This window comes from Lepidochelys olivacea (assembly GCF_965140295.1).
Source record: "Lepidochelys olivacea isolate rLepOli2 genome assembly, chromosome: 2".
Classification (NCBI taxonomy): Eukaryota; Metazoa; Chordata; order Testudines; family Cheloniidae; genus Lepidochelys; species Lepidochelys olivacea.
In genome coordinates this window covers 211,720,835-211,744,622 of record NC_140412.1, presented here as the reverse complement: position 1 = coordinate 211,744,622, position 23,788 = coordinate 211,720,835, and the positions used below count along the sequence as shown (strand labels likewise).

At 41.7% G+C, this 23,788-nt stretch overlaps 1 protein-coding gene across 3 annotated transcripts in view; it reads left to right on the top strand.

Moving 5' to 3' along the window:
* Positions 1 to 23,788, top strand: part of SP4 (Sp4 transcription factor) — a 47,854-nt gene that overhangs the window by 16,778 nt on the left and 7,288 nt on the right. For all 3 annotated transcript variants that reach the window (XM_084621011.1, XM_084621009.1, XM_084621010.1), the window contains exon 4: positions 23,445 to 23,676. In XM_084621011.1, the coding sequence (XP_084477137.1) occupies positions 23,445 to 23,676 (232 nt within the window). The remainder of the gene's footprint in view (positions 1 to 23,444; positions 23,677 to 23,788) is intronic.

Sequence of the window (23,788 nt, the reverse complement as noted above, 5' to 3'; positions counted from 1 at the left end):
CTTGCTCTTTGGACCTATTTCCAACTGGCATGAGCAATCTCAGCGATTTGCAAAGGTAATCAGACAGTACTCTTCTCACATCCAAAGTATTCAGTTTTGCATCCCTACAAGATGGATAATGGAAGAACACTAGTAAATGCATCTACTAATTGATGTGAAAGTCAGAGACTACCCTAGGTATAAATCTGGAGCAAGGTCTCATAGTTAGTCTGTCTGCATAAAATATCATTGCTGGGGGACCCATCATCCGAGCCTGAATCTCACTCTTTGAGCAGACATGATTGCTACCAAGAATGCAGTTTTAGTTGTCCGATAATATAGTGAACACAGTGTCATGGGTTCAAATGGTGGGTATATCAATGAAGTAAGCACGAAGTTCAACTCCCACGAAGGGGAAATTTTCCTGACAAGTAGAAAACTTAAGACAATCCTTTTAAGAATTCATAAACAGTAGGATGAGACAAGGCCAAGCACTTGGGGGATGATAGGCAGATACTGCTCTTACGTGAACTTTGATGGAACTAACTGAAAGACCTGAGGAAAAACATTTTCATTTTGCGCTATATTTTCACTTAGTACAGGGGTGGGCAAACTTTTTGGCCCGAGGGCCACATCTGGCAATAGAAACTGTATGGCAGGCCATAAATGTTCACAAAATTGGGGTTGGCATGCAGGTGGAGGTGAGGGTTCTGGTTGGGGTGTGGGCTCTGATGTGGGGCCAGAAATTAGGACTTCAGGGTGCAGGAGGGGGCTCAGGGGTGCGGGAAGGGGTGCAGGCTCTGGGGGGGGGGCTGGGGATAGGGGGTTGGGATGCAGGAGGGTGCTCCAGGCTGGGATCGAGGGGTTCAGAGGGCAGGAGGGAGATTAGGGCTGGGGCAGGGGGTGTGGGGAGAGGCTCAGGGGTGCAGGCTCCGGGCATCGCTTACCTCACGAGGCTTCTGGAAGCACTGTCATGTCCCTTCTTCGGCTCCCATGCGGAGGTGCAGTTAGGTGGCTCTGCACGCTGTCCCATCTGCTGGCATCGCCCCTGCAGCTCCCATTGGAGCACCAGAGGGGGCCATGGAGCACGTAGGAGCCAGAGGGGGGCCATGCCGCTGCTTCCGGGAACTGTGTGGAGCGGCCCCCAACCCTGCTCCCTGGCTGAAGTGGTGGAGCAGGGCCATGCCACGGCTTCTGGGAGCGGTGTGGAGCAGCCTCCGACCCTGCTCCCCGTCTGGAGCGGGGACATGCCGCGGCTTCTGGGAGCCGCGTGGAGCAGCCCCCGACCCTGCTTCCCCAGCTGGAGCACCGGAGCGGGGCAAGCCCTAGACCCCACTCCCCAGCAGGAGCTTGACGGCCAGGTTAAAACAGCTGATGGGTCAGATTCAGCCCACAGGCCATAGTTTGCCCACCCCTGACTTAGTGGAGGATTTTCTAGTCTGAAGTAGAACACTGCATCTTCTACTGAACAACTTCTCTCCGCTGATATCAGCCCCATAGCATCCATGCTATCGGGTACAGGGACGAAGGGTCCAGGTGAAGTACTAGACTGTAGCCCTTAGAGTTTGTGCCCATCCAAGGTAGATATGTTATAAAAAGATGATCTGAGAGATATAGTAGGTCTGAAAACCAAAACTGACATGGCTGTGCTGGAGACCTAGGAAGGTCACCTCTCATGGGGTCATTTCTGATCCCCAAGTGACCCACTTTAAGACTAGCGGGGGCCCTTGGTTTGTTGTGCTTTGTGCTTCCAGCTGGTGGCTGGTGTAAACTAGTAGACCTTGTGATCTGTAGGATGCTACACATTATAGTTGCAGGGAAGCAAGGATCAGATTATAGGGATAAATCATTTTATTCCATGAAAACTAGCGGCAGATTAAAAGGGAAAGAGAACAGCCAGGGAATCAAGAATGTTAACTAAATGAGCCCGTCCTACAAGAATAATTTAAATAATTCAAAAGCCCAGAACAAAGTATAAATAGTTTTCCCATCCCCAAAGTCTTCCTGTGGGCCTTACCTGCTGGTTGGAGTTGGTGCTCAAAGAAGAGTCTGGTACCCATATCTGGGAGGTCCTGGTTGTCCCCTGTCATGCAGCTGGAAGTCAGTTCTTCCTGGCAAGAATTCATCTTGGGTCTCAGTCTTTCCTTTATGGAGAAGTGTACTGCTGGTCAGTCTCAAGCTTTAGCTATCCCCTGAATCCCAGTGGAGGGGAATCATACCAGGTTTAGCTCGAAGACAGCACTTTCAGGTAGAAAGAGACAAAATGGAGTCTCAGGTCTTTTGTGAAAGAGAGAAACTCAGGAGCTGCATCTTCTGCTGCTGTAACCAGATTCACTGTAGACAGTTCTCTTCACAAATGCTGTCCCTGCCTGAGCTCAGCTCGCATGTCAGGGTGGTCCCAGCCATGGGCAGGCTTTCTGCGTCCTATAGTTGGTTGGCCAGATATGTCAGGTTCTGGTCTGGTAACTCTACTGTTTCGCCCCCACTGCTGGGCTAGGTCTCAAGCACAGATTAGACATGAAGAAAAGGAGTACTTGTTGCACCTTAGAGACTAACCAATTTATTTGAGCATGAGCTTTCATGAGCTACAGCTCACTTCATCGGATGCATACCATGGAAACTGCAGCAGACATTATATACACACAGAGATCATGAAACAATACCTCCTCCCACCCCACTGTCCTGCTGGTAATAGCTTATCTAAAGTGATCATCAGGTTGGGCCATTTCCAGCACAAATCCAGGTTTTCTCACCCTCCGCCTCCCCACACACAAACTCACTCTCCTGCTGGTAATAGCCCATCCAAAGTGACAACTCTCTTCACAATGTGTGTGATAATCAATGTGGGCCATTTCCTGCACAAATCCAGGTTCTCTCACTCCCTTACCCCCCTCCAAAATTAGATTAGATTAGACAGGCAGTCTCAATTTCAGTTCCCCAAGGCTGTGTGGTGTTGCTGGAGGTTACTTTTCTCAAATCCCCAAAATGGCACACAGGGCTACATGAGTTGGAAAAATTAGTTGATTTGTTAAATGAGCAATCTCTTACACAACAAAATGGCTATATCTTCAGTTGCGGCCTAGAAATTTGAAATTATTTATGAAGCTCTGGGTGACTGTTAAGTGGCAAATTAGGAATATCAGTCCGTTCCACTTACATGATGTGGATGCTTAAGCATGATGTGGACACTACTACCAAAGCACCTTTTTTAAGCTTTACTTTTCCTTGGAGAACTAGTAAAGTTCATAAAAGGTATGCCCATGACAAGTCTGACAAAAGATCAGTGGACTTCAGAATTCTAGAGCTTCGGAACCCCCTGAAGACTCCAGAGGGCATTGGAAGTTGTATATGCAGTACAGGAGATATCTAAGCTCTGTATAAATCAGTAACTCCGCTGAAGCTCTTATGTTCCACGAGCTCATTCAAATTGCCTGCAGACCTTACACAGGTTAAAGTAATTTAAGTAGTGCTTGTAAGCTCTTTGGGGCAAGGATCATCTTTTTGTTTCTAGCACAGTGGGGTCTATTTTCATGAGTAGGATTCCTAGGCACTACAGTAATAGAAATAATAAATAGGTCTTCGGGTATAGCTTGGAAGGTACAGCACATTTTGGTGGTGGTCTGTCAAGGCTGAAACTATGATATTCTAATTAATATGGTTGCTAACTAGGGTGTAACCTAGTTTTAAAAATGTTTTATTTGGACATAAACATACAAGAACATTTCATGGAAGTATTCATAAATTTTATTCATAAACTGTTATCTTCTTAAAGCACCCATTTATGTCTTATCAGCCTCTTATCTGTGTTTTTGTTTATATTCCCAAAATGTTAATCAGATATTATAAACTCTATATATATATTATATAACTCTATTTGATCCTAATTTAAGGGTGGCTGTCACTTTTTTCCATTGGAAGGATTTTCCATATTTTATTTTTCATGCCAATAATGTTGAGGGAATCTGTCCTTTTCCAAAAAGCAGCTACTACACATCTTTATATACATAGTTGATAATACATACAGGTACTTTCATATTGCAGGGATACGAATATTTTCCTTGATAACGGAAAGAGAAAATTAACTTCAGCTTTATAAAATTTTTGTCTGATAAAGATGTAAAGCAATTACTAAATAATGCTGAAAGTTTTAAAGAAACATTCGTAAGTTGTAAAATTTAAGGTTAAAAAAAAAAAACCTTCACAAAGGTTAGAAAGAATGAATACAAAGCTGAGGTACCTGTAACAAGCTTAGCTCGCCTTCTTCTACCAGCATCTTATTACCTAATATTCAATATTATCTTTCAGATTCTGTATTTTATTTTCATTATTGCTGTCAAACGACTAAAAAAATTAATTGCAATTAATTGTGAGATTAAAAAATAGTCATAATCGCAGTTTTAATCACACTGTTAATAACAGAAGACCATTTGTTTAAATATTTTGGATGTTTTCTACATTTTCAAATATACTGATTTCAATTACAACACAATACAAAGTGTACTGTGCTTGCTTTATATTATAATTTTTTATTGAAAATATTTGCACTGTAATTTTAAAAAAAAAAATTATTTTTCAGTTTACCTATACAATAGAACCTCAGACTTACGAACTGTCCAGTTAACCACACACCTCATTTGGAACTGAAAGTACACCTCTACCCCGATATAATGCGGTCCTCGGGAGCCAAAAAATCTTACTGCATTATAGGTGAAACCGCTTTATATCGGGGTAGAGGGATTAGAGTGTACAAAGAAGTAATGTGCTTTGAAATTTTACTAGGAAAGATATTTTCATTCCTTTATGATAAAAATGTTGGTAAACTTGCAAATTAAATCATTTTTGTTAGTAGGGGCAGAGGGTCTCGGGTGGGGGCACGGGAGGGAGTCAGGAGTCAAGCGGCAGCGGCGGCAAAACCGCCCAGCCCGGCGGAGCGTGCAGCACCCCGTGGCCGGGGCACAGGAGGAAGGCAGGAACTGAGTGAAGTGGCGGCGGCAGCAGCGGCAAAACCGCCCAGCCCGGCGGAGCTTGCAGCACCCCCTGGCTGGGGCACAGGAGGCACAGAGCTGGGGCTGCAGCACGGACCCACTTCCTCCGGCTGCAGGCACCCGGGCTGGGGCATGAACTTCCAGGCATGAGCCGCTCCCCAAGTCGCCGCAGCCTGGCCGAGCCCTGTCATGCTTCCCCTGCATGTCTGAACCGATCCCTTTTCCCCTTCCCCCCATGGCCCCATTATCCAACGCCCCGGCACCCGTAACACGCCGCTAGGAGCGGCGTGTAGGAGCCAGATACGCTGATGCGCTGATCCGCCGGAGCACGCAGCCCCACCCCCCAGAGCTCTGCTTTACCGTGTTATATCTGAATTTGCATTATATTGGACCGCATTATATTGGGGTAGAAGTGTACACAATCAAGCAGCAGTATGGGGAAGGGGAGGAAAGCAAATTGAGTACAGTACTGGAAAACGTAAATTATGGGGGAAAAGGGAAAAGCAACATTTTTCTTCTACGTAGTAAAGTTTCAAAGCTGTATTAAGTCAGTGTTCAGTTGTAAACTTTTGAAAGAACATCCAGTTTGTTCAGTTACAAACAGTTCAGAGTTATGGAACAATCTCCATTCCTGAGGTGTTTGTAACTCTGAGGTTCTACTGTACAAGTACTGTAGTGCAATCTATTTATTGTGAAAGTGCAACTTACAAATGTAAGTTGTTTGTTTACATAACTGCACTAAAAAATAAAACATGTGAAACTTAGCCTACAAGTCCACTCAGTCCTATTTCTTGTTCAGCCAATCAGTAAGAGAAACAAGTTTGTTTACATTTACGGGACATCGTGCTGCCCGCTTCTTATTTACAATGTCACCTGAAAGACACGTTGTAGATGTGCCATGTGAACCCAGGGTATTTACGTGCCAGATATACTAAACATTCATATGCCTCTGCATGCTTCGACCACCATTCCAGAGGACATGCTTACATGCTGATGATGAGTTCTGTTCGATAATGTTCTAAAGCAGTGCGGACCAGTGCACATTCATTTTCATCATCTGAGTCAGATGCCATCAACAAAAGGTTAATTTTCTTTTTTGATGGTTTTGGGTTCTGTATTTTCCGCATCAGTGTTGCTCTTTTAACACTTCTGACTCTATGTTCCACACCTCATCATTCTCAGATTTTGAAAGGCACTCAGATTCTTAAACCTTGGGTCCAGTACTGTAGCTATCTTTAGAAATCTCATATTGGTACCTTCTTTACATTTTGTCAAATCTGTAGTGAAAGTGTTCTTAAATCGAACAATATATGCTGGGTCATCATCCGAGACTGCCATAACATGAAATATATGGCAGAATGTGGATAAAACTACAGAGCAGAAGACATACAATTCTTCCCCAAGGAGTTCAGTCACAAATTTAATTAACATTTTTTAACAAGCGTCATCAGAATGGAAGTATGTCCCTTAGAATGGTGGTCGAAGCATGAAGGGACATATGAATGTTAAGCATATATGGCATGTAAATATCTTGCAACACCTTCTACAACGGTGCCATGCAAACACCTGTTCTCCCTTTCAGATGACATTGTAAATAAGTGGGCAGAATTATTTCCCATAAATGTAAACAAACTTGTTTGTCTTAGCAATTGGCTGAACAAGAAGTAGGACTGAGTGCACTTGTAGGCTCTAAAGTTTTACATTCTTTTGTTTTTGAGTGCAGTTGTGTACAAAAAAAATGGACATTTTTAAGTTACATTTTCATGATAGAGATTGTACTACAGTACTTACGAGGTGAACTGAAAAATATTATTTCTTTTCTTTTTATGGTGCAAATATTTGTAATAAAAAGTAATATAAAGTGAGCACTGTACACTTTGTATTCTGTGTTGTAATTGAAATCAATATATTTGAAAATGTAGAAAACATCCAAAAATATTTATAATAAATTTAAATTGGTATTATATTATTGTTTAACAGTGCGATTAAAACTGCGATTAATTGTGATTAATTTTTAATCCAGTTAATTTGTTTTGTATTAATCACTTGAATTAGCTGCAATTAATTGACAGACCTCATTTTTATGGTTATGGATTTAATAGAAGTTAAATGAACCACTTATTATGGAAATGTTGTGAAAAACACCCATTCGTCCCAGGATAAATCTGAATTTCAAACCTTCCATTATTCTCCCCCCCCTCCCCTCCCCCCAGCGTACTGCAGAGAAAAGCCTGTAAGGTACACATAAGCCAAGTGATTTGACCCTGCTGAGGTAGAGATGACAGTCCTGGTGCGGCCTTGACTGGAGCCAGCTAGTATGGTTAGAGCTCTTTCAGACTAAGCATGTGATCCAAACAACTGAGAGCAGCAGGAGGACCCACAAGAGCTTATGATAAAGACACTATTACCAATGCTAAAGGTTGAAAACTCATGAGTCAAGTCTCATAAATCAGGAGATTTAAAAAAGAAAAAAAGAGTATCCATTCTTTACATACTTGTTTCTGAGCCTTAAGGGTACACTTCATGTTTTCAAACTGTTCTCCACTGCCATGAGGACTAGGAACTTGATTTATTTAAAATGAAAGCTGAGATTCCTATGTAATCTGATTCCAACAGGTGATTCTCTTAAAACACAAAATGTTATGAGAGTTGCCAGTGTGGGAGAGGGGAGCTGCCTCTTCTGAAGAAAATAATACTGTCTTTCAATGAGAAAAGAGGGCCAGACTCCTCTCTTTTGAATTATTTTGTTTTTTCTTCCTCTGCTGCTACGATTGATCTAGTGTACAAGTAAACTGGCTTGGCTTAACTCCTCCTGCTCCCTGGCTCTATAGACCATAAATGTCCCTTGGCCACTCTCACAATTTGCCCCCACCTCTTTCTGTCAGTGGTTATTTTTCACATTGATGGTAATTCATATTAAGAACTCTTTGGTCTTGCTTAATATTATCCCTCCATCTTCCTTTTGGTTGAACACCATAAGGATGTCCTTCCAAGAGGTGCTTAGCTAACTGGTCTGTCTTCAGTCATCCTAATTATGTGCCCTACCCGATGAAGTCATTGGGATTTTATTACATTTACTATATTTGGGTTTTCATAGACCTCCCACAGTTAGCTATTCTCTCTTCTCCACACATCATTCTCCATTACCAGCCCAAAAATTCATCTCAACACTTATTTTCTAAGGTATTTGGCTGGGTGTCTTCCTTCTTAGGGTCTCACATACATATAACACAATAGGCCTTATAATGGTCTCATATAGCTGAAGTTTAGTCTTTTTCAGGAGTTGTTTGAAGCTGACAGTTCTCTTGAGAGAAGTATTAGGCATTCCCACTCTTTAACTGTGCCTTAATTTTTTCCCTTACCAAATTATTAGTAATTAAAGCTCCTAGGTATTTAAATTGTGTGTCTTACCGATATTTATGGTCATCAACTGCTTTGTGAGCTTGTCCAATATCTTCTCATCATTTTACAACCATATATTTGAGTTTATCTTCATGGGTTTTAAGTCCCATATTTTCTGGTTGCTCTCTTCAAGTCTCCAGTCATCCTTTGCACTGTATCTCTTCTCTCTCTGCTATGATGACCAGGTCATCGGCATATTCAAAAAGTTAATGCAAGCCATTTAAATTCACTCCCATTCTGAGACTTTTGCAGTGATAATACCACTTTTTTTCCCCATAGGCAGAGTACTAGGGATAATGCCTTAGTGCAGTATTGCTGTCAAATGGGGCAGAGATTTCAATCCCTATTCAGACTCAACTTTTTGAACCACAAACACAGTTGTGCCACCCTGTTAATTTTGTCAGGGATTCTGAATGCTTTCATTATGGCCCAGTAGTCATCTCACAACATACTATCATATGCATCCTTAAAGTCTATAAAAGCTATGTATTCTGATCATATTCCCATCTTTTCTCGAATAGTTGACAAATTGAAAATATTTGATCCACAGTGAACCTGTTTTTTTTTTAATTCACACTTCTAATCTATCTTCTGTGTAAAGAGTAAGACCTGGTCTACACTAAAAAGTTAGGTCGAAGGAAGCCGCCTTAAATCCACCTGTTTACGTGTGTCTACACTACCGGATCCTTTACGCCAACCTAAGTCGCCTCTAATGTCGACTTCTGTAATCCATCTCTGTGAGAGGCGTAGCACTTAATTCAGTTTTCATGGGTTGACTACGAGGTAGTGCAGATGCAGTGTTGTGTAATTTGACTTAATTGGCCTCCAGGTGGTGTCCCACAATGCTCATCTATGACCACTCTGGAGATCATTCTCAACTCTGTTGTACTGCAGCCACATACACAGGAAACAGCCCCTTCCCTGCTAAAACCTCAGGAGTTTTTGATTTCCCATATCCTGTTCGATCAGCATTGGGAACATGCCAGCTTGAGCATAGCTGATGATGGAGACTGCGCACCCCAAACACACTCCAGCCTGGTCTGCACGGGAGGTGGTGGATCTCATCATTGTGTGGGGAAAAGAATCTGTGCAGGCGGAGCTCTGATCCAGCAGAAGAAATGCTGACATCTATGCAAAGATCACTCGTGGAATGGGGGAGAAGGGCTACACGAGGGACACACAGCAGTGCTGTGTGAAAATAAAAGAACTTCACCAAGCGTACCAGAAGGTAAGGGAGGCAAACAGTCGTTCTGGTGCTGAACCCCACACATGCCGGTTTTACATGCATGCAATTCTCAAGGGTGACCCTACCAGCACCCCCACAAGCAACGTTGACACCTCACAGCTGTGTGAGTCTAGGGACAACAAGGAGGACAATATGGTGGAGGAGGAGGAGGGGGATGGGAAACTGGCGAGCAGTGGATCTATTCTCTCCGAGAGCCAGGAAATATTTTTAACCCTGGAGCCCTGTGGGTTGCAGGACATCATGCTAACGTGCCTTTACTGTGCTCGGTATGGATTAGCAAGTAGTTTAAAGAGGCTGATAGGGGACTGGGGCCCCACATGAGAGACTGCAATTTGGGAGTGAAAAGTTCCCCTCCGCCCTGTTCGTAAACAGCTTCCTGTGGTTCTATGGGGAAGGACCATTGTTTGACTAGCTAGCTCTGCTCCTGACATGAGCCTGCCTTAAACTTCATTAAAAGTGTGGTCACTCATGACCCCGGGGGAAGGGGTGGGGGGAGACTACTCACCATGGCTGGAGCAACAAAACAGCACAGTAATGGTTACAGATTCTGATTATGTTATGGCTTGCAACTAGTGTAACAAGGGTGTTTTTTTTTTTAATGAAAACGGCCTTGCTCTGAAAACATTTTATTCATGTACAATGGCTCCTTTATTTTTCCCCAAGACTGACAGCTGAAAATGTCCTTTGGCATGTCATCAACACCTGAAGGCAGACTTTTGCTGATTAGAAGGAGGAAAAAGAGAATGCGGGAGGACATGTTCACTGAGATAATGAACGCCTCTGGGACAGCTGACACAGAGCTGAGAGCATGGAGGATTTCATTGTCCGAGAAGTTAGACATGGTCATGGAGACCAGGAAAGCTCACAATGAGCAAGAGCATGCGGCACAGTATGAGATGCTTCGGATTATGAGGGACCAAGCAGACATGTTGAGGCATCTGATTGAACTGCAGGAACAGAAGCAGGAGGGTAGAGTCCCTTTGCAGACCCTGGTGGACAGCCAGCCAGCATCGCCTGGCACAGAATCACTCTCCCTGAAGCGTTCCATGAGGCATGGGCGAAAAGTCCATATTCCCTTTCACTTAACACAGGGGGAGGGTACAAGGAGCAGGAGGTGCCCATTCACAGACTTTTGATGGTCTGGAACGCGGTGTTACATTACACAGCTGAAAACGTTTCTCCCGTTCCAACTTTACAACCCCTTTTCCCCAAGGTTACTATTTTTTTCTGCTCTCCCTCTTTACTTATGTTTGTTAAATAAAGTAAATGGATTCGAGAAATAAATGTTCTTTATAGAGTAGAAGCAGTGGGCATGGGTGGGGGGTTGGCTTTATAGGGACAGTGATACAAGCCAGGTAAAGCTTTGGGAGAGCACAGTGCTGACAAGCAGCTCACATTACTGTGACTCATTATTGAAATGGCTTTTCAAAGCCTCGCGGATACGCAGCATCCCTTGCTGTGCTCTTCTTATTGCCCTGGTATCTGGCTGCTCAAAAATGGCTTCCAGGCGATCTGCCTCAACAACCCACCCCTGTGGAAAATTTCCCCCCTTTTTTCCACAGATGATATGGAGTACGCAGCAGGCAACTATAACCATGGGGATGTTCTCTTCGCTAAAGTCCATCCTTGTTAGTAAACGTCTCCAGTGCCCTTTTAAACTACCAAAGGCACATTCAACCACCATTCTGCACTTGCTGAGCCTATAGTTGAACCGTTCCTTACTGCTGTCCAGATGGCCGGTGTATGGCTTCATGAGCCATAAGAGCAAAGAGTAGACTGTGATAACTGTAGGCAACTCAACATCATCAATGTTCATTTTTTGTCCAGAAAGAAAGTCCTGGATTGCAGCTTTTTGAACAGACCCAAGGTCCTAAAGATGCGCGCGTCATGAACCTTTCCCCACCATTCTACATTGATGTCAGTGAAATGCCCACTGTGGTCCACCAGTGCTTGCAACACCATTGCAAAGTGTCCCTTTCGGTTTATGTACTCTTTGGCAAGTTGGGCTGGTGCCAAGATGGGGATATGCATGCCATCTGTTGCCCCACCGCAATTAGGGAACCCCATCGCGGCAAAACCATCCACTATGTCCTGCACATTTCCCAGACTCACCAACCTTCTTAGCAGAAGTCGATTAATGGCCCTGGACACTTGAAACACAGCAGCTCCCACGGTTGATTTACCTACTCCAAATTGATTCCTCACTGTCGGGTAACTGTCTGGCGTTGCAAGCTTCCAAATAGTGATCGCCATTCACTTCTCCACTGTCAGACCAGCTCTCATTTTTATGTTGCAGAACTGCAGGGTAGGGGAAAGCTCTGCACAACATTCCTGGAAGGTGGCCTTCCATATTTGAAAGTTCTGCAGCCACTGTTTGTCATCCCATACCTGCAAAACGATGCAGACCCACCAGTCAGTGTTTGTTTCATGGGACTAGAAATGGTGCTGAACAGAGTTCAGCTGCTCTGTGACTGCCAGCAGCAACTGTGAATTGTTTTTTTCAATGGCTTGCAGCAGGGCTGCTTGCAGGATATCGCTATGGGATGGCTCTGGAAATACTGCAGGAGAAGGCGCTAGGTGTTTGAGATGCTCACAGCAAGAGTGCACAACTGAGCTTCTGGGGTTATGGCTTATGCCCGGTGGTTTTAAGGCGCGAACACCACTGAGTTGTTTGCCGTTGATATGAGGGAGGGAGCACAGTGCATCATGATTGCTGACTCAGTGTTCCCATTCTCCCCTGTGACAATGTTTTGGTCCCAAGAGGCATTGCACAAACTTCCCAAAACATGCTGTGGCAAGTTGCACTTTGGGATTGGTACCAGCGATGTACTGCTTTGTGTATCAGTGCAGTCACTGCTAGTGAGGACGCACTCCATCAAGACAATAAGCCTGGTGTGACCACGCACAATCAGCTTCTTTAATTTGGAGGCTCGAGGTTGAATTACATAAAGTCAACTTAATTTTGTAGTGTAGACAAGCCCTAAGTCTATGTAAGAGTATCAGAGATAGGATTTTATAGGCCATAATGAGGAGAAACATTTCCTTCCTCACGATGGTTTTTTAAATTCCATTTTGTCATCTTTTTTTTCAAAATTGGACATATGACCAGCTGCTTCCATTCTTTGGAATTTTTCATCCTTCTAAACCCAACAACATTACTTTATAAAGATTGCTTGTGGCACCTTAGAGACTAACAAATTTATTCGAGCATAAGCTTTCATGAGCTACAGCTCACTTCATCTCACGAAAGCTTATGCTCAAATAAATTTGTTAGTCTCGTAGGTGACACAAGTACTCAGTTTCTTTTTGCGAATATAGACTAACACGGCTGCTACTCTGAAACCTGTCTTTATAAAGATTATAATTTTACAAGGGAACTAAATTCATTGGATAAGGGGGGAGAGAAGAAATAATGAAGAGAGAAGGAAGTGTTTCCTGTTTCCATTCCCTCCCAAAAGGAAATAGTACTGTTGTCTCAGGGAAGAACATGCCATTCCACTCTTCTGATTGGCTTAGTTCTCACGCTAGATGGTCTTTGGTTGTCTTAGATGAGTGAATTCTGCAGACAAACATGGCAGACTTTAAAGCAGGGGTCGGCAACCTGCGGCACACGTGCCCAAGGCAGCACATGAGCCGATTTTTACTGGCATGCTGCTGCCAGCTGGGTTCCCGGCCACCGCCCCCACTCAGCCCGCTGCCGGCCTGGGTGAATGGAACCCCAGGTCGACAGCGGGCTGAACGAGGCTGGCAGCCGGGACCGCAGCTGGCAGGAGGCAGCGGACGAAACCCCAGACCGGCAATGGGCTGAGCGGCTCAGCCCGCCACCGGTCTGGAGTTCTGTCTGTCGTAGTGTATTAAATTTCTCCCCGTAAGAATGTGCTACTTGCAGAGCCAGGACTGGCGGCCATAAGTAGTAACCGTAAGTAGCACATTCCTACGGAGAAATTTAATACACTACACTGGGGTAGGGAAGGTTGTGCCTCCCCAAACAGCCGGCCCACTTCCCGTCCCCCTGTCCTCCCCCGCTCCATGTGCCCTGACCACCCCTTCGCGGGACCCCCTGTCACCTGATTGCCACCCTCAGAACCCTCCACCCATCCAACTCCCCCTGCTCCTTGTCTCCTGACCACCCCCTCCCGGGATCCACCGCACCCCCATCCAAGCCCCCTGCTCCCTGTCCCTTGATTGCCCTGACCCCTGTCCACACTCCCAACCCCTGACGGGCGTCCCAGGACTCCCATGCCTATCCAACCACCCCTGTTCCCCGTCCCCTTACCATGCCGCTCAGAGCATCAGGACTAGCAGGCATATGTAGTACACTGTAAGTAGCACATTCCTGTGGGGAGCAATTTAATACACTACACCTGGCCCCGCTCAGCCTGCTGATGGTCTGGAGTTCTCAAAATATGATCTCTTACCCCTTATCAAAAATTACAGTACAATTAGCTTAAAAACTTTTTGTATATTACAGTAATCGTTAAAATGTGTAAAGTTAATAAATACATAGGTTTGATGAAACAAAATAGTTGTACTTATGTGCCTGTGCTTAATTTGTGTTTTCAATTATTTACCTTCTAAAAAAATCTTGCATGTCTCGCACCCCCAGGTTAAGAACCAATGCACTAAACTGATAAGATCTGCGTTTTAATTTAATTTTAAAAGAAGCTTCTTAAACATTTTTAAAACCTTGTTTACTTTACATACAACAATAGTTTAGTTACATAATATAGACTTATAGAGAGAGATCTTCTAAAAAGGTTAATACGTATTACTGGCACCCAAAACCTTAAATTAGAGTGAATAAATGAAGACTCGGCAGACCACTTCTGAAATGTTGCCGACCCCTGCTTTAAATCAATGTTGGTTTAAAAAAAAAAAAGCAGATTCTGAAGTAAGAAATATTTCTGCCAAATATGCATTTCTACGGTATTAAAGCAGAATGTTCTATATTTTATATTATATGAAATATTCCAGTTAATCAAAAAAGAAAAATTATCTACAACTGGAATAAAATTTAAGCTCTCTCTTTCAGTATGTGAGGGAAGTTTCTAAATGGCAACCTGCCCTATAGAGGAAAAAGGTAACTGTGAAACAGTTGTTAGGAACAAAAACAATGTAACAAGAAAATAGCTGGTTTTAATTTAGAAGTATTTACAGCTGCTAATAATCCATCTCTGCTTTCTAGTTGGAGGCAAACCTAGACTCTGTTGGGGCCCTACAGATGTCTCAATGGTTAGTGAATATCTCTCTAAAGTTTTTGATGACCATGTTGATGAAGTAACTTGACAGCTGCATGTAGATTTTTATCTTTGATAAAACAACTGGTACCCAAAATGACTCTCATTAATATACCTGCCATGCTTTCACTCAGCAATGATGTTAACGTTGAACAGCCAGATGACCTCTCAAGGCTATTGTATTGGAATGTGTCTCTAGCTATTAATTTTGATGCATTTTCAGAAGCAGTATTGCAAACACAAGTTCTTTGCATAGGGGTTGTTGTGACAAACAATTTTGTGCATGTGAGCAAGAGTTGGGAAAAACTTGAAACACATGTTGTTTATGGGAGTTCATGTTTGTGTAACATGAACTTGCTGTGGACATCTAGATGAAGAATTGTAAATACTTTCAATCTTGGTTTGAGGGAGAAGGAGAGAAGATAAGGGGAAAACCTGCACAGCTTCTTGTGCAAGGAGAGACTTACTAAAAAGAGATCCTCAAGCACTCCTACTCTTGCTGGAGATCACAAGAGTATTTGTAGTCTTTCTGTTTTCCACTATGCAGAATATTTGAATAACTAAATTTTTTCCCAGAAAAGAATGCTGCCGGTACTAATAGGTTAACTCTGTCTCTGCCACAAAACAAATTTTACAGTTGGCAATGGAGCTCACTTCTTTATTAGTGTAAGTGCTGAAGTAGGACGTAGAGCAAGTAAACTCCATTTGTGTAAAACAAGATACGAGATTTTGCCCTCAGAAGTCACAGGGGAAGCTTCAGAGCACAAAATATAGTGATAAGTAGTGCATTTAACCAAAAAAAACCACTGTTAATATTATAATTTTTATAACTTGTATTTAAAAAGTTTTCTGCATGATCATCTCATGTTTTGCTATATATTAAAAAAAGTTGAACTAGGTAGTCTCTTGCCTTAAGAGAAATTAACAAACTTGTGTTGATAGTTTCTCTGAATTGTTGGAATAATATGAAATTGTTTCCTGGAAGCACTTTGCTATACAATCAACAGTATATATGTTCTTCACCTGCTCAGAGATCTTATGGGCAAAATCAGGGCAGCCATCCAAAAGAACCGGAGGCTAATTATCTTGTTTGACTTGCTAACTAAACCTCTAGTTTGCTGTGTACTACAATGGTCTGTTCCAGGAGCAGCAACACATTTTGAAGAACCACTGAGCACCAACAGCTGCATTTATTTTATTATATTGTGTTCTTGGAGTTTTATTCGGTATACTATATTGTTCTCAGTGGCTCTTTTACTACAGTTCAGGACCTGCTATACCAAATATGAAATAAGTAAATCATTTTTTTTAATTAAATGAAAAACACTATCAAATGGAAAATCTCATTTCTGTCTGAAAATTTTTGTAGCTACTATTATTGCCCTAAACAACATAGCTAAAATTTTAGAATTCAAAAGCGATTAATTGACTTAAGCTCCTGAAACGTCTTCTGCCCTTTTGCATATTTTACTCTCTGCTCGTGAGGAACAGAAATACAAATAGAAAACCTTTCTCCATCTTTTTTAAGAGGAGATTTTAAAAGTTGATAGCATCCATCTTAAAAACAAGACTGCTAATATACCATTATTGCTAATTTTAAATTCAAAACTATTTCTCATAACAATGGTAGCTTGGCTCCCTTGTTTGTCTATAGGGGCATATTTAGTGGTGTGCCTCCCAAGAGCTATGACACAGCAGTTACAGGCCAGGTGAGGGACAGAAGTGGCTTTACAGCCCCCACTGTGAACTCGAGCAACTTTAGTGGCTGCTCTAGCTTATAGTAGCATTCTTGGAGCTGCCTATTGGCTGGCTGTGCAGCAACTCATATTCTTTGTAACACTTGACATTATACTACTCCCCATCCTGCCGCAACTCACTCCGTTCACTAGGGAATGCATAGGACTAACAGGGGTCCTGTACTAGGGAATTTTTCCCTGGCCACTTGTAACACCTATACAGCCCTATTTGTCACTAGTTCAGGGCCAGAGAGTAGTACAGTATAGTGTCTTATATTGCATATTGTTTAACTTGTGCCAAAATATGTGTTATGGCTTTTGTGGGAGGTAGCCTATAGGATAGTTTAAGTTAAGAAAAAATAAGGTGAAATTAGGTTTTGGGCCTAAGTTAGCCAAAGTGTTGAGGAGTATGGGAAATTGAAGTTACTAGTGTGAGATAAGTTGAAGACGAAGTGTTATGGGAAGGTAAGAGTTAGAAAGGACGTGACCCAGAGTTGTGTTACCATTATGCTTTGGTTATAAGTGGCTGGAGCAAGGTTTTTAAAGAGTTTTTTTTAAGAATTGAGAATGTTTTATAAAAATGCTATCTATACTGATAGTATGGGAAGGACATTGTTGCAGATGTTAATTTTAAACAATGGGTAACATAAAGAGCCAAGTGAGAAGGTGGTGAAAATATAATTATGGTAAAGGACAGTTTAATATTAATTAGTATTATAATGGAGTACAAAAGGAGTAATTTTGTTAAATTGAAGGATAGCTCCAATCAAAAGGGTACTGTTAGGTTCCAAGATTATGAGGCTGTACTTCACTCTGTTGTCAGCAACTGATCACCAATTCATGCACCATTTCATTTTTGAGTGAGAGTATAATTGTAGTATTGTGTAAGTAGCAATTGCATGCCTGTTTATTTAACTAATCATTTTTCTTTTTAATAAAATTTGGTTGTATCATACATAGTATTGTCTAGTGGTCCTCTACTAAATACGTTTTCTCTAACTGACCTAGAGGCTCAAACCTGAAAACTAAGTTGGGTTTTGTTGCACCCTTATCTTCAGCAACTTAATATTATTTCAGAACATTTCAACATACAAGTTACAAAAGGGTTACAGGGAGCCTAACTTTACATTTCTGTTGCATGTTTAAATTATAAAACATAATTAGGTATTCACAGTTCTTGTTTAAGTGCAAAATGGTACCAAATTTCTAGAGGATCACACACTGAAATAAAAGCAGAGCTTCAAATATATTTCCATTAGGAATCTACCATCTCAGCTTTTTTTGGTTTTGTGAGAACCTGACTAAACTTAATCAAAACCCCTGGTATATGTATCCAGATGCCATGAATGGGAGCCTGGTGGGGAGAAAAAAGGAGTGGATTGCTCTGAATTGAGATGGCAGGGGGAAAGGGAGAGGACTTCTATAATCTGATGACGATACATACAAGCTTGTCAGCCCCAATCCATTTCATCTAGGCCCTCCCATGAGAGTGTCTGCTCACTTCCATCCTTCACGCTAAAAGCCTGCTCTGAGTGTTTCATTCCAAAACAGTGTAGCTGTTTCACTCTGTTCTCCCCACAACCCCAATTGCTAGCACTCTAAACTGACACACTTTCCCAGCCCCTTCTCTGGGACCTATTCTCCGACGCTAACAGTGATACAGATTCAGTGCTGGAATACCTTTTTTTAACAGGTATTCCAGTGATCTTTGTGAAGGGCCCATTGCTGGTCAGCTTTTACCAAATAGTAACAGCAAAGCTTTAGGGTATATTTACACTGCTTGATCCTTAAAGCAGATTTTAAAATATCCTTTTTCTAGTCAGTCCACTTTTGCTGCACCTTCCCTTCAAGATCCATCTCCTAAAATTTGTATTTCTTTTATCTTTCTGATTTTCCAACAGAATTATGATTCTTTCTCCTTTCTGCTGCTGCTTTGCTTACATTCTTGCTTTCACCAGTATTGGAGGAGCAGCGGGTTTGCCTACTCCGTCACGTGAACCAAAATGATGTTATAGGAATTTCCCCTCAGCCCCCCAACTCTGTGCCACCTGGGCTAAAAGGAAACCTCTGTTTTGTATTTATAGGAACATAAGAATGGCCATACTGGGTCACGCCAATGGTCCATCTAGCCCAGTAACCTGTCTTCTGACAGTGGCCAGTGCCAGATGCTTCAGAAGGAATGAACAGAAAAGAACTATTACTCAGTGATCCATCCCCCATCATCCAGCCCCACCTTCTGGCAGTCAGTGGTGTAGGGACACTCGGAGCATGAGGTTGCATCCCTGACCATCTTGGCTAATAGCCATTGGTGGACCTGCCTTCCATGAACTTACCTAATTCTTTTTTGAACCCAGTTATACTTTTGGCCTTCACAACATCCCCTGACAACAGGTTCTAGAGGTTGACTGTGCACTGTGTGAGAAAGTATTTCCTTTTGTTTGTTTGAAACCTGCTGCATATTAATTTCATTGGGTGACCCGTGGTTCCTGTGGTATGTTCAGGGGTAAATAACACTTCCCTATTCGCTTCTCCACACCATGATTTTATAGATGTCTATCATCTTGCCCCTTAGTTGTCTCTTTTCTAAGATGAACAGTTCTAGTTTTTTTAATTTCTCTTCATATGGAATCAGTTCAATACCCCTAATCATTTCTGTTGCCCTTCTCTGTACCTTTTCCAATTCTAATATATTTTTTTGAGATAGGGTGACCAGAACTGCATGCAGTATTCGAGATGTAGTATGGATTTTTTTTATAGTGGCATTTTTCTGTTTTCTTATCTCCTTCTTTCCTAACGGTCCTTAACATTCTATCAGCTTTTTAGATGTTGTACAGAGGTTTTCAAAGAACTATCAGTGATGACTCCAAAATCTCTTTCAGTGGCAACAGCTAATTTAGAACTCATTATTTGTATTTATAGTTGGGAGTATTTCTTCCGGTGTGCATTATTTTGCGCTTATCACCATTTGATTTTCATCTGCCATTCTGTTGCCTAGTCACTCAGTTTCATGAGATCTTATAATATTACCTTTGTAACGCTTCGCAGTCAGCTTTGGACTTTACTGTCTTGAGTAATTTAATATCATTTGCAAACTGTGCCACCTCACTTTTCACCACCTTTTCCAGATCATTTATGAATATGTTGAACAGCTACCGGTCCCAGTACAGATCCTTGATAAACCCCGCTATTTACCTCTTTGCCTTATGAAAATGGACCATTTATTCCTACCTTTTGTTTCCTATCTTTTAATCAGTTCCTGATCCATGAAGACCTTCCTTCTTATCCGATGACTGCTTACTTTGCTTAAGATCCTTGGGTATAGGGCCTTGTCAGAGGCTTTCTGAAAGTCCACATACACTGTCAGCTGGATCACCCTGGTCCACATTTGTTGACACCCTCAAAGAATTTGAATAGATTTCTGAGGGAAAGGTTAAAGTCTCACCTTCACCTATGATCTCTCCCCCGTCCCAAGGAAAAGGACTGTCTACCAGCTTTAATAGTCAGAGTTAAAAATCCAGAAGATGACATGTTCCCTATTTACTCTCAGATAACTAGGCTAATGATAAGAGAGGTTAACAAAAAAGTAAGAAGCAGAAAGATAAATCTTCCCATTCCTGTCATAGAGACTGTGCAAGGTAGTTTCTAGCAGAGCTGGGACTAGAACCTCCATTTGTTATGGCAGATCTGTCATCCACTAAGCCTCAGTGGATTTCACTTTGAACATGTGAAGTCTATGTGATTGGCTCTGCTATCTGTAACCACTACTCTAACACCTTTAGAGAAGATTCATAAATACTAAGGTCAGAAGGGACCATTATGATCATCTAGTCCGACCTCCTGCACAACACAGGCCACAGAGTCTCACCTACTCGCTTCTGCAATAAACCTCTCACCTATGTCTTAGCTATTGAAGTCCTCAAATCGTGATTTAAAGACTTCAAGGAGCAGAGAATCCTCCAGCAAGTGACCCGTGCTCCATGCTACAGAGGAAGGTGAAAAACCTCCAGGGCCTTTTCCAGTCTGCCCTGGAGGAAAATTCCTTCCCGACCCCAAATATGGCAGTCAGCTAAACCTTGAGCATATGGGCAAGATTCACCAGCCAGATACCCAGAAAAGAATTTTCTGTAGTAACTCAGATCCCACCCCATCTAACATCCCATCACAGGCCATTAGGCCTATTTACAATGAATATTTAAAGATCAATTAATTACCAAAATCATGTTATCCCATCATACCATCTCCTCCATAAACTTATCGAGTTTAATCTTAAAGCCAGATGGATCTTTTGCCCCCATTGCTTCCCTTGGAAGGCTATTCCAAAACTTCACTCCTCTGATGGTTAGAAACCTTCGTCTAATTTCAAGTCTAAACTTCCTGGTGGCCAGTTTATATCCATTTGTTCTTGTGTCCACATTGGTACTGAGCTTAAATAATTCCTCTCTCTCTCCGGTATTTATTCCTCTGATATATTTATAGAGAGCAGTCATATCTCCCCTCAACCTTCTTTTAGTTAGGCTAAACAAGCCAAGCTCCTTGAGTCTCCTTTCATAAGACAGGCTTTCCATTCCTCGGATCATCCTAGTAGCCCTTCTCTGTACCTGTTCCAGTTTGAATTCATCCTTCTTAAACATAGGAGACCAGAACTGCACACAGTATTTCAGATAAGGTCTCACCAGTGCCTTGTATAACGGTACTAAAACCTCCTTATCTCTACTGGAAATACCTCGCCTGATGCATCCCAAGACCGCATTAGCTTTTTTCACGGCCATATCACATTGGTGGCTCATAGTCATCCTATGATCAACCAATACTCCAAGGGCCTTCTCCTCCTCCATTACTTCTAATTGATGCGTCCCCAGCTTATAACTAAAATTCTTGTTATTAATCCCTAAATGCATAACCTTACACTTCTCACTATTAAATTTCATCCTATTACTATTACTCCAGTTTACAAGGTCATCCAAATCTTCCTGTATGATTTCCTGGTCCTTCTCTAAATTGGCAATACCTCCCAGCTTTGTATCATCCGCAAACTTTATTAGCACACTCCCACTTTTTGTGCTGAGGTCAGTAATAAAAAGATTAAATAAGATTGGTCCCATAACTGATCCTTGAGGAACTCCACTGGTAACCTCCCTCCAGCCTGACAGTTCACCTTTCAGTATGACCTGTTGTAGTCTCCCCTTTAACCAATTCCTTATCCACGTTTCAATTTTCATATTGATCCCCATCTATTCCAATTTAACTAATAATTCCCTATGTGGCACGGTATCAAACACCTTACTGAAATCTAGGTAAATTAGATCCACTGTGTTTCCTTTGTCTAAAAACATCTGTTACTTTCTCCAAGGAGATCAGGTTGGTTTGGCACGATCTACCTTTTGTAAAACCATGTTGTATTTTGTCCCATTTACCATTGACGTCAATGTCCTTAACTACTTTCTCCTTCAAAATTTTTTTCCAAGACCTTGCATGCTACAGAAGAGTCAGGGACAAAATCCTGGAATCCTGATATTGAACATTTCACTGTTTTCTAGCATTTATTTGTGTAACTTTCTGCCATATGGTTGCTGCTACCAGTTATTCCTTTACCTTTAATGGTAGAAGTTTGCACTGTGGATCTTAAGGTCTGGAATTCAAACTATGCTGACTATCTCTGTGTGGTCGTTGGAGAAAGGCCGTCATTACAGTTGCATATGATGGAATTTCTTTTTTTTTTTTTTTTAGTTTTCATTTTTAAAAACTTGGGTAATTTAATTAAGTAAAATCATTAAAAGTATAATGCTCAGGTTGCAAAATCAAGCACTAAAAAATTAGGAAGTGCCATAATTTCATAATTCCATCAGAATATAATTACTATCTGAGTATGTAATTAAAGATTATTTAAATTCAGCCATACATTGGGGCAGATTTAAGATTGCACGGGCAATCTTAATTCTGGTATTTCATACCTTTTACATGCTTGACTTTACAGCGTTAATGTTCCTTCAATATAAATTTGTTTTGAAGAAATCCTAATGGAATACATCGAGATACTGCATTTTTTATGTATAAATGAAGTTTTTGACTCAGTTGCTTGAAAAAATAGGAGGTTAATTCCATAAAATAACTTTAAAAATAAATGTGTGAGAGTTTTAAATAGAAATATGGTTTCCAAGGTTATTCTAGGGAAAAGCATCAACAGTAGAAAATGAATTCTGTGTAATTGCTTTGTTTCATATCTTCTACTGATATATCTCTTCATTCTATAAAAAAAGAAGATGCCTGTAAAACTAGTTATTTCCTGTTGAGAGCACACATTTGTCTTTACTGTACTCTTTTTCTAATGAATTACCTTAATCAGGGCTCTCTAAAGTTGTGTATAAAGTCTGTTTGTAGTATACTAAAGCACACTAGTAAACTTACTCGGTTTAATATTTTTTCTGCAGTTTTCATCCATCCTATAGTCCAGGGGTAGGCAACCTATGGCACGCGTGCCGAAGGCAGCACGCGAGCTGATTTTCAGTGGCACTCACACTGCCCAGGTCCTGGCCACCGGTCCGGGAGGCTCTGCATTTTAATTTAATTTTAGGTGAAGTTTCTTAAACATTTTAAAAACCTTATTTACTTTATATACAACAATAGTTTAGTTATATATTACAGACTTATAGAAAGAGATCTTCTAAAAACATTAAAATGTATTACTGGCATGCAAAACCTTAAATTAGAGTGAATAAATGAAGACTCGGCACACCACTTCTGAAAGGTTGCCAACCCATGCTATAGTGGATATTCTCTTGAACAAAAGGCATATAAAGTATTATGTTGTGACCTTTCTGAGATGATCACTAAAATTTACAAAGACTTTCTTATTTTACAGGTCAACAGCAAGGACAGGATGGAGGCATGAAAGTACAGCAAGCCACAATAGCTCCTGTAACTGTAGCCGTAGGAGGTATTGCTAATGCAGCAATTGGTGCTGTTAGTCCTGATCAGATCACACAAGTGCAGTTACAACAAGCCCAGCAAGCTTCTGACCAGGAAATACAACCTGGCAAGAGATTAAGAAGAGTTGCCTGCTCATGTCCTAATTGTAGAGAAGGAGAAGGAAGGTAATGTTAGTTTGTCAGTTAAACTTTAGGCATCTTGTGGGGCCTGCCTTATTTTGGGGGCTTTTTTCCTTGTAGTACTGTCATGTTGCTAATCATGTCCATAGGAAATCAT